General features: G+C 29.3%; 1 protein-coding gene across 2 annotated transcripts in view; it reads left to right on the plus strand.

Moving 5' to 3' along the window:
• Positions 1 to 12,593, plus strand: part of LOC126750601 (LIM/homeobox protein Lhx5) — a 146,578-nt gene that overhangs the window by 9,810 nt on the left and 124,175 nt on the right. For both annotated transcript variants that reach the window (XM_050460247.1, XM_050460248.1), the window contains exon 2: positions 10,347 to 10,554. In XM_050460247.1, coding sequence (XP_050316204.1) covers positions 10,382 to 10,554 — 173 coding nt within the window. In that variant the 5' untranslated portion in view covers positions 10,347 to 10,381. The remainder of the gene's footprint in view (positions 1 to 10,346; positions 10,555 to 12,593) is intronic.

The raw sequence follows: 12,593 nt of genomic DNA on the forward strand, positions 1-12,593 counted from the left end.
AATGCTTTGGCTTCCTCAGCAGTATCCCATGAATAACGCAATCGAATGCCTTATTTAGGTCTATCCATGTGTTTATAAGAAGAGTCATTTAGGAAATACTCTTATAGAAAAAAAATCATTAATTCATTTAGTGAAAGCTTCAATGTCTTGATCTGGAAGATATTAAAAGAGTCTAGCAGAAAGTTGATCCAAATTGCCAATGACAAACAGTTAAGATAAGGAAAGCTTACAGAAATATAAAATTCCATTGCCTGGAAAAAATACTTATTAAATGTGGGGAGATATTTTTTATATTTCGAGCAGTTAAAATCAGATTTCAAGTTTAAAGAAATTAGGTTTCTTAGGAAGATGCTATCATGAAGTTGAACTGCCTGTAAGAGATAAAAAATAATTTGATGTAAAGTCCAGTGCAACGGTTTATTAGAATGGTCACCCGTCAAAACACCAGCATTCCACCTGTCACAATGTCAGACAACAATGTCATCCACCTTCTATTTACATTGTTTGACAAGTAAAATGCTGGTGTTTTGACGGGTGACCATTCTAATATATCGTTGCACTGGACTTTACTTGGAAGTAATAGAGAATGCTCCACTACATTTAAGAGGTTTAGAACTTGTTTTCAATACATGGAGAAAATTAAATTAACTGCCTGAAAAAAGGTTTGTTTAAGCACCTAATTTAAGTAGAAAAAGTCCAGTTTAAAAAAAAATTTCAATAACTTCAATTTGTTTTAAATTTTTCAAAAATTTCTTTAACTAATACGAAAAAACATTAAGTGCCTATCATTAATTAAAAACATGAAGAAGACGAAGTTGTGTGTAAACGATATGTTAATCCGAACAATTACAAGCCGTTTAAGAAACTCAAAAACAAAAGAACTGAAGACGTTCGAAGCCCACGAGCTGCTTCAAGATCTTCTTGTCTTGTCTTGTCTGTCTGACATTTAAGAGTGACGTTGGTCTCAGATTCTTTCGTGTAGATTATATAGCAAAAATGGTTGCGCTGGCCTACCTACACAAACAGAGACGGACTATCATCGTAAGACAAATATAAGAAAATTAAGATTTAGTGTGGTGAGTTTGTAAATTGAAATCAAAGGAACATGCCTTATAAAAGGAGTTTTTTTGGAATTATCAGAAATTACAGAAAATTGTAAGGTTACGAAACATTTATTAAAAGGAAAATTGTTAAATTTCCAAAAAAAAATTATTGGAAAGTAAAGAAAGTTGTAAGATTTCAAAGATTTTTTTCGAATTGTAATAAAAATCAAATTGCAAAATTTCTTGTTATTTGTTTGGAATTGTTTGAAATCCGTCACGTTTTTTATATTTTTTTTTCTGGAAATAAAATTATAATCAAAAATTCCAGGAGATTATGCAGAATTTTAAATATTTGTAGAATTTTTTTTAGATTTTTTTTTAAATTTTTATTCGAATACATCGGAAATTGTGTTCTTCTAAAACATTATTTAGAATTTTGAAAGAATAGAATCACTTCCCAACATTGCAAGAAGTATTTTAAAATTTCTTCATTCTTCAAAATGAAAGTTTCAAATTGTTTATTCTCTTGGAATGCACCGGAAATTCTAATATTTAAATACATTTTTTAGAATGTTAATGGTTAAAGAAAATTTAAAAAGTTCTAAGACATTTTTTAGATTTTCAACGGAATTAAAACCACGTTGTAAAATTCCAAGGATTTTTTTGGAATATCTTAGGAATCAATTATAAATCAAATTAATGTACAAATTTCCATAATATTTTTTAGGTTTTTATTATAAATCAAACCAAATTGCAAAAATTCCTCTACATTTGTCTAGAAATATTTGGAATCTGAGAAACTGTTTACAGTTTCTCCTAGAAATTGCAAAATTGAATGACATTTGTTTAGAATTGCTTGGAATCTGAGTTATTTTCTACAGTTGGTCTGGCAACTAAAATAAATTGTAATATTCCAGGACATTCTATAGCATTTTTAAGATTTCTAAATGTTTTTTAAGAATTTTAGAATTTTTTTAATTTTTATTGGAAATCAAAGGAAATTGTAAAATTCCTTGACAGCTGTCTGGAATTATATGGAATCCTAGTTATTTCCCACAGTTTCTTTGTAAATTAAAAAATAATTTGTAAATTTCCAAGACATACAGGACTATTAATATTTCTTAAAAAATATTAAAAATTTTAAATAGTTTTAGATTAATATTGGAATGCAGAAAAAAGGTATTAATCTTAGAATTCTTTTTTTAATTTTAGGAGAATATAAATAATTTTGAATATTTCCAGAATTTTTTTAAATTTTTATCAGCAATCAAAGCAAATTCCAAAATTCCTTGACTTTTGTTTGGAATTATTTAGAATCTAAGACTTTATTACAGTGTTTCTGGAAATCAAATAAACTTGTAAAATTCGATAATATTATACAGGAGTTTTAAAATTTCTAAGAATTTTTATAGAATTTCAAAACTTTTTATATTCTTATTGGAATGCAGGGAAAATTGTATTATTTTCAGACTTTTTGAGATATTGTGGGAATAAAGGTAATTTAAATAGTTCCAAGAATTTTTTAAAGATTTTAATAAAAATCAAAGCGTTAAGTAAAACTTGATGGATTATTTTATTGAATTTTTGGGGGGTGAAAATAATTTAGAAAATTTCAGGAAACTTTTATTACTTTTATTGTAAGATTACAGGCACTTACAAAGCATTTTTTTAAAAATTAATTTCAAAAGCTTTTTTTTGATTTTTTTATCAAAAATCAAATAAAAATGTTACATTTCAATATATTTTCTTGAAATATTTCAATTTTTTTAGATTTTTAGGAATTTTCCAATGTTATTAGGAATCAATGTAAATTGTAAGATTCCGAGACGGTTTTTGGAATACAAAATTCATTCTAATATTCCAGTACTTAATTTTTTATTTTAAGAAAACCAAAGCAATTTGCCAATTTTCTTGACAGTTGTCTGAAATTATTTGGAATCTGTGACGTTTTTACAGTTTTGTGGAAATACCTTGAAAATAAATTTTAAAATATTTTACAGTATTATCATTCTTTAGAATTCTGAGGATTAAGGGAAATTTAAAAAATTTCTTTTCATTAGGGAGTTTCTAGATTTTTGAAGCAAATCAAAGAAAATTCTAAGGATTTTTTTATATTTTTGTGGAATCGAAGTAATTTAAAAAATTCCAAGAAACTTTTTAACTTTTTATTGGAATTTATAGCATATTGTATCACAAATTTCCTGATTTTTTCAAAATTGAGTGAAAATCAAAGTAAATTGTAAAATTACAACGCATCTTTCTGAAAATCGTAAGAATCCGAGAGGTTTTTTGAAGTTTTCCTAAAATTCAAACTAAAATAGGTAAGATTCCAAAAATTTTTCTTCTTTTCTAAAATTCCAACAGAATTTAAATGGAAACAAATAATAACCTTTATTTTAGCAAACAAAAAGCTGCATAGATAAATTGAAAAAAAAATTTAAGCATTTCGGAATTATTTGGAAATCTAAACCAAGTTTAACATGTCAAGACTTGTTTTTGGAATTATTTGGAAATCAAAAAACAAATTCTAAAATTCCATGGCAGTTTTTCGAAAATTCTAAGATTCCGAGATATTTTTAAGAATTATGACAATTTTTAATTCATACATTTTGGAAATAATTTTTTGTTTGTACCAAAGCATTGGAATCCAGAAAATTTTTCATAATTTTTGGGTTGCAAAATTCCGTGACATTTTTTTGGAATTATTTAGAAAACAAAGAAAATTGCGAAATTTCAAGAATTTTTTGAGCATTTCTCAGGAATTTAAGAAATTTAGAATTTGCCACTATAAGAAAATTTTTATATTTTTATCGAAAATAAAAATAAATTATCAAAATACTTGACAGTTTTTCGGAATTATTTGGGAATCAAAGCCAATTGTAACATTTTAATGCATTTGCTTTAGAATTTTTAAAAAGTCGATTAAATTGTAAGATTTCGTGACACACTTTAGAATTTTAAAATTGGCTACTCAAAAATTTTTTTTGTATTTTTTTAGTAGAATTCAAATTAGATTATCAGATTCCAATCGACTCTTTGTAAAATTCTAAAATTCCGAGTCGTTTTTTAAAGATTTTTTTTTAAATTATTGGAGGATCGAATTAAATAAGAAATATTTCAAGAAAATGGTTGGGTTTTCATTGGAAATCGAAACAAATTGCCAATTTCCTGGGTAATTTTTTAAAACAAACAAACTAAGATTTCAAGGCATTTTTTAGAAGCTGAAATATACGGATACGTTTTTGGAAGTTTTTTTTAGAAATAAAGTAAAAATATTAAGACATATTTTAGAATTCTTTGGAATTAGAAGCAATTATCAATTTTTTTGGCTTTTTTTTTGGGACCAATTACAGGATTACAAGAAAAATGCTTTTAAGATTTATTACATATTTTTTTAAAATAAAATTTAATATTTTAACAGTCTAAGACATGTATTGGATTTTTTCTTAATATTCGTTTTTGGAATCATTGCACTCAGTAAGATTTCAAGCACTGAGATACTAAAGCTCACTCCATCTACATAAAAACGGTTCTTAATAAATTATTTTATTTAAGGCTCCCAATAATTTAGGCTGGGAATATTTAGTTCATAGGAAATAAAAGCCAAATTGTAAGCTTCCGACAAATTTATTGGAATTTTCTTGCTCTCAAAACAAATCAATAAAATGAGAGAGAAGAAATAGAATTAGAAGGAACTCAAATTCTATTGCAAGGTATTTTTGAAATTTCTCAGTTATTGAGATCTCATCAGTGAGAGGTTGAAACTAACCCCATCTACCAATCATTTCAATTCTTTAAATAATTGTATTAATCTTTATTTGAGCTATGAATGAAGCGCCACTCTTTGAAATAAAAATAAATAAATCTCATGCAAGTACTGCCCTGTATATACTCAGCTCCCCACCTAACCTGAATACATAAATAAATGGGCACTAATCCTTTTTATTCCTTTGTAACTTATACGGCTTATTTAAATAAAATGTCAGACTTGTTCTTTTCCTTGTCATACTTGTCTACAACTCATTATATACTCGGCTGACATTTACATAAACATTTTTCTCTTCGGTATTCGTGTTTCTCTTTTTCTTTTTAAATAAAAATCCATAATTTGCGATTTCTAACAGTAAACCACTTTATTTACCGCCTTAATCCGCTATAAAAATATTAACTACGGATCGGCCGACCACCTGTTACACCGTAAAACAAATAGAATCGAATACCGTGGACATATTTGCCTAATCAGATCATAACCATAATTCATGGTTTTTATCAATTGTAGGCTAAAGAAATGATTATTGACCGAGGTAGAATTTGTTTTGTTCTGGTATGGGAAAAGTAGCGGAATTCAGATGACGGTAGTAAAAGAATAAAAAGTTCCTGTTTTACTGTGGGAATTCAGTAATTATTTTGATTCTATAGATGACGTCAAAGACAACAATAACTTAAATTGTAAGCGATACAGATTTTAGGCAGTGATATGTTGAAAGTAGTACTGTTTACGTAATGACTTTGATATGCATTAAATTAGTCAAAGTTCTAAGAGGCGCCATGGACTACACCTTACTGTCAAGGGTTACCATATGTTAGGAATTTTTGTTCTGGTATGAAAAAGTAGCAGCATTTAGTTGCCGGTACTAAAAGGATAAAAAATGCGTTTGGGGTACTACTGAGGAAATTCGTAATTATTTTGATTATGTAGATATCAAAGAACAAAATCACTCGAATCTTTAGCGATACAGATTTTAGGCGGTGATATGTTGAAAGTAGCACTGTTTACGTAATAGCTTTAATATGCATTGGGTTAGTCAAAATTTTAGGGGATGCTATGGTTTAGATCTACACCTCACTATCAAAGGGACATTTAGGAAAATAACTTTTTCCTACCGGATTTATGAAAAATTGCTTGAGAAAATGTATTGCATTTTTTTTTGTAGAAATAACGAAAATTTTTTTCGTTTGGACTTTTTGGTAAAACATAATCCAAGCAGTGGAATGTTGAAAATGAAGAAGTAGTAATTGTCTTATCCATTAACCTAGAAAGTGCTACATTCTACATCACACTATCAAAGATCTGTATAATACTACGGAAATATTTACCGTAAGTAAGAAGGCTTTGACTATTCCAGACTGGATATTCATTTCCTATTAGACTTACGAAAATTCTTCTATTGAGCAAAATTTAAGACCAGATCCCATTCTATGAAAACAGAGTCATCTATATAGTACTAACGCTCTTATTCAATGATTTAGATAGCGCTACGTTCTACATCTCACCGTCAAAGTTCTGGATGACAGTACATCATAATGGGCAATATTAGTCCCGAGTAAGTTGTTCTGATTATTCCAGGCTTGATTATTCGTTTCCTACTCGATTTATGAAAATTGTTTAAAGGAGCAAAATGAAGAACATGCTCTACAAAATTAATCTTTGAATTTTTTTTCTAAACCACAATATTTCATATAATTACTTACAGGGTCTTTAAGTTCCAAAACTCATGCCTTATTCTGTTTTAACTCGAATTTTGCAGCATAGCCAATTGCTCTAGCTGCTTTTATGCGGCATTTTTTGTTAAATGCGGGGAGAATATAAGATAATGTTCTTTTTTCATTATTGTTGGCATCTTGGTGCCGAAGGTATGGTTTGATTGGGGAGGATTTTTTTTGGGATAGGTGTAGGATGGGGATCAGGTTTTAATAGAGTTTGGACTAGACTCTATCTCCCAATGAGTGTGGGGTGTGTTCTCGTCCAGTATATTTTTATTTGGACCTGTTTTTCTTATATTTGTTAAGAAAGTTTTTATTTTATTTTTTCAATGATTTCTTTGAATTTTATGTTGAACTTGTTATTAGAAAGGCTTTTAATAAGGGATTTTGATTTGTTTTTTTAATTATTATTTTTGATATGTTGTCAAGCTTTTTATTATTTCATTTTCATTCATTGCTAGGAGTTGAAATAAGTTGTGTTGTATGTTTTTATTTTGGTTTATTGATTGATGATTTATACTGTTATTTTTATTTGTGTTGTTATTTATGTTTTTGTTTTTATTTATAAAGTTAGGGTTTTTAGGGCATTTTGAACAGTTGGCTGGGTGGTTTCCGTTGCAATTGCAATATTCAGCAGGTTACAATGTTTATATATGTGATTGCCAAGGCATTTGTGGCACCTCGGCTGAGCATTACGGTTGGTCATGGAATGGCCCAATTCTTGTCAACGGTAACATTGTCCAATGTTAATTTCTTTATTATTTATTGTTATCTAGATTTTCAATTTTTACTTTAATGATTAGCATTTCATTAATTTCATATATATGACTTTGTGTTTTTGGTAATAGAAACCTCGGTCGGAAGTCGGTTGGTCTTCTATATGGACCTGCTTTAAACCAAAACACTTCTTCCGGGAATAAGCTTCTTTCTTCCAAATCTTGTTGGATGTCTTCAAGTTTAAAGTTTTTATCAAAACCTCTGATTAACAGGTTTAGTTTGCGTTCTTCTTCCAGGAAGAAACAATGATATTCTATATTTTTTTGCTTAAAGAGCCTAGTAAGGTTTTTGTGATCATTAATTGTTTGAGGAAACAATGCTAACCCTAATTTATCTTTTTTTACCTCAGTGAGGTTTATTTTATTTTCGCAAATCATTTGATGTTTTGAGACCCAGTTTGATGTGTCTCTGAGTAAAATTTTTGGATTTTTTTCTTTTTTATTAAGGTTTTCTTTGATTCCTGTGTTGTTTATGAGAGATAAATTTTTTAGTGATGTGTCTAAAGGATTTTTATTTTTATTTATTAGACTAGGAAAATGTTAATTTTTGTTTATGCTAGTACAAGACCCTGCATTTTGATTTACATTTATTATTTTTTTGTTTATGAGATTTCTTATTTCGATGCTTTCCTGCTCGGGAGATTCCTCCGTGTCTGCGACCTGCATTTCGTCACTCTCTTTTGAGCCTGAGGAACGCTTTACATCCACTGAGAGTCTCCTTTTTTATGTTGAGTTCTTCTTTATTGTTTTTTTGTTGATTTTGGATTTAGTTATTTTTTTGGGTGAGATACTTGTTTTCTTTTTCTACTCTATTAATTATTAATTTGATTTTTATAATGCTATCAACTTTTTCGTTAAAAGATTTTATTATTTTAATTTTTTCATTAATAGTTTTATCAAAAGTTTCAATTTTATTCTTTAGTTCTAGATTTACTTTTCTTAAGCTATAGATTTCCTTTTCGAGTTCTGAAATAATTTGTTTTTGTTTTAAGTATTTTTCTTTATAATCGGCGCTATTAATATTTTTTTGAACATTATCGCACACTGATTGGGGGTTTTTGTCAATTTTAGGGTAAATTTTGGATATTTGATTAGGTTCTAGTTTGGGGCTTGGGGCATGTTTACTTTCGGACTTACCCTGCTTTTCCCTGTTTTGTCTCTTCTCTTTTTGTTTCTTTTTTTCCTCATCTTCACTGTGAAAATGGTCAGTATTTTTCGATGATTCCATGTCTATGGCTCTTCTTTGTTCTTCTTTTCTTCTTCATTTTTTTCCGTTTTTTGACAGTCTGAGAGTCTGCCTCCGTTCCTTCCATGGGATGGATGTTGGTGAAAATGCGCTGGTTGTGGTCACTTCATCGACTGCTTATAGATGACGTCAAAGACAACAATAACTTAAATTCTAAGCGATACAGATTTTAGGCAATGATATGTTGAAAGTAGCACTGTTTACGTAATGACTTTGATATGCATTAAATTGGTCAAAGTTCTAGGAGGCGCTATGGTCTACACCTTACTGTCAAGGTTTACCATATGTTAGGAATTTTTGTTCTGGTATGAAAAATTAGCAGAATTTAGTTGCTGGTTCCTTATTAACTCTAACTCAGTTCCAAGCAGCGGACCCTTTAATTGTTTATATACCAAGCAGTAAGATATTGAAAACAGAGCCATCTATATAGTAGTAACTCTCTTATTTAATGACCTACGTTCTACATCTAACCGTCAAAGATGTGCATGACACTACATCCAAATAGGTAATATTTATCGCCACTAAGTTAGTGTGGATGGATTATTCGGTTGCTCTTAGAATTATCAAAAGTTTCTAAGGAGCAAAATTGAAAACCAGATTCCACTTTACCAAATTAATTTCTAAAATCCTTTTGTACAACCAACAATTTTCACGTTATTTCAAAGTGCCCTGCAGTGAACCCTTTAATTGAGATACCAAGCAGTGAGATGTTGAAACCAGAGGCATCTCATTCTCAAATATCTGGACAATACTACATCAAAATGGGCGATATTAGTCCCGATAAATAAGTTGGGTCTGAATATTCCAGGCTTGATTATTCATTCCCTATTATAATTATGAGAATTCCCTAAGGAGGAAAATTGAAAACCAGATCTCACTCTTCAAAATTGCTTTCTGATTTTGTTTTGTAAAACGAACATTTTTCAAGTTATGGCAAATAAACACTTGCAGGGTCTTAAAGTTCCAAAAGTCATTCCTTATTAATCCAGTTCGAGCCAGTGAAATTTAGATAGTGTCATCTATATAGTACCTGTCAAATCCGTTGTCTCACTTACGCTATAGGGGCCGCTACTATATCTCACTAACATACATACAATGACATACTAACAACTAATTTGAACGCTTAAAATAATCTTTTTTGTGTGGTATATTGTTGATTAACTGGTTGCCTGTTGGTTATATCGAAATTTCCCTACGGAGCAAAGTTTAAGATCATATTCTGCTCTACAATAAGATTCATTTATAGATAGAGTTTTTTTGTAGAAATAATAACTTTCCATATATCTTGCATAAAAAGGATTGAACTGCATTGGTATGTTGTAGATCAGGTCTATAAGTCTTTATTAATAAACCTTGCTGTTGGATTAAATCGTTCATAAATCAGCATCATTCATATAAATTTAAACCCACACATACCGTAACCGAACAACCAATTAAACAAATAATTCAATTAAAGTTTATTAACTAATTACCAATTACGAATGTAAAATTCAATGTTATGACACCGTCATGACACATATTTTAGGCACCTAATTAGCGTTCTTTTGTTAGGCGCTTAAGAGCTTTCGACGCTTTAATTTCGTATAGTATTAGCAGCTTAGTGACGGACAATCGACAATTTATTCATTTTACAATTAAATTCTTCAAATAAGTGTTAACCTGTTCAACTTCAGATACCTTAATTCATTCCGTTTTAAGGTCTGACGGTTAGATGGCGCCGTAAGTACTCGTCCCGAAACTAGTGCGGCAATGAATATTTTCGCACTGCTTGTACTGAGAAATGTTTATTTGTTTCAGGGAGGTGCGAGCAAGCATCGGCAGCAGCAGCAGGCATGCTGATCGCATGCGCCGGTTGTGACAAGCCGATCCTGGACAAGTTCCTGCTGAACGTCCTGGAACGCACCTGGCACGCGGACTGCGTCCGGTGTTTCGACTGTCACGCCCCCTTGACGGACAAGTGTTTCAGTCGCGAGGGTAAACTGTTTTGTAGGACCGATTTTTTTAGGTAAATTACCTTCGCACCGAGATTCAGTGAGATTCTCACTGCTAGTCAGTAAGATATCTTACTAACATAGGGGACAATAATATGGTCTAAATACCACTATTAGATTGATCTTAATAACTTCGTCTTACTAACTATCAAAAGACCTTGATAGATATATTTTAACACCATCAGTGGGTCATCTTAAGACCACCAATAGCTCATCATAAGACTATCTTAGATTGGTTAGTGACTATCAGTATGCATCTTAATAAAACTATAAATTGAACTTGTTAGTGGTAAATAGATATATTAATGTCCTACTCTATTAACTATTTTTCTTTAGTATCACCTTAAGATATTTTAATGTTATAATAAGATAGTCGATTTTCCGTATTAAGGTGGTCTATTATCCGTATCAAGATGATCTATTTTTCATCTTTCATTTTTCATCCGTATTAAGATAATAAATGCTAAATATGGTATTAGTTTAGGATCTAATAAAACGCATTTGTCATTAATATGGCAATTTTTAGGCCAGGCTAAATCAATAAAAATTAAATGCGAACAAATTCCAAAAAAAAGGCTCGGACCCATCGATTTTGTCAAAAAACATACACTAACATTTTAATACAGGTTGTTTAAGAGCTGCGGTATACAAGTTTTTTTTTTGACACCCATGGAATGTCATCAAAACCGATGCAGGAACTTTTTAACATAAAATTTTTAAACAAAATATATAAATGTCTCTAATTAATTTTTTATGAGTCAGTCTAGCCTTAAAAGTGCAAAATAAATAAAAACTCGCAGTAAAAAAAAATCAGTTGAAAAGTTAAACACTAAAAATTCTAAATAAAAAAAAATAAATTTGAGTAGTCAGAAAGCTTTGAACATGTGCTCAAATAATAATAATAATAATAATAATAATAATAATAATAATAATAATAATAATAATAATAATAATAAATGTCTTTTATTCAAAGTTTACAGATGTAGTTAATAATAATAACATTCTATAATTAAGTACCCGAGAAGCAGGGCGCAGTCTAGCTAAGACAGCTACTCTACTGAACCCTACTCAACGGTCATAAACTTAAGCTACAATATAAAGATTAACTCTATTAAATTCATTAAATACCCAAATAAAGAACTTTATATATATAATTTAAATAAATATTAAATAGCTAAATATCAAAAATTGACAAAAATAAAATAAATAATTAAAGGCCTAAATTACGGGCTGAAGGTTAAATGTAAAAGATATTTCTTAAATTTTGATTTAAATGACTTCTGATCTAAAGTTGACAATTCAGTTGGTAGGTTATTGTAGAGTTTAATGACATTGTACATAAACGAACGTTGAAACATTGCAGTCGAATGACATATCATTGAATATATCATTTAAATTAGGCGTTACTTGAAGGACTGTAACACTGATTGCAATACTTGCTGAAATAAAAATTCTTTTTCCATATTTTTTTTACGCTCTTTAATTGGCTTTTCCACAAAATCAAAAAGTGTCCAAAATTTAAAAAAAAACTTAGAACATTCCTGAATAAATTTAAAAAAAAAATCTAGAAAATAGGAAAAAAATAAAACAGGTTAATGATGATTAACGGGAGACTTGAGTAATTTACAAAAAATAAACACATAAAAGTATTTAAAGAAAGAAAATTATAAAAATACAAATAAAAATAAACTGCTTATACATAGACAAATATATTAAAATGGAGGAATATTAAAGCAAAAATGGAATATATATATACATATATGATTACGAGTTTTAAGCACAGTTTTGATTTATTCTCAAAAATATAATATTTGCTATATCGTAATAAACTTATTCCTTATTCTGGGTGATACTCTTACTTTTCCTATAAATTCATAGAAAAATAGGCACTTGGTGTCAGGTTTTTCAGAAACCTCATAAGCAAATAAATGGTCATTAAATTTCATGATTATTTGCGGCGCTACATAAACATCATGCACAAATAGGTAAATTCAATATTCAAAGAATGAACTTACCTTCAAATCCTTCAACGTATGAAGACAGGCCCCACTCA

This window comes from Anthonomus grandis, chromosome 2 (genome assembly GCF_022605725.1).
Source record: "Anthonomus grandis grandis chromosome 2, icAntGran1.3, whole genome shotgun sequence".
Classification (NCBI taxonomy): domain Eukaryota; kingdom Metazoa; phylum Arthropoda; class Insecta; order Coleoptera; family Curculionidae; genus Anthonomus; species Anthonomus grandis.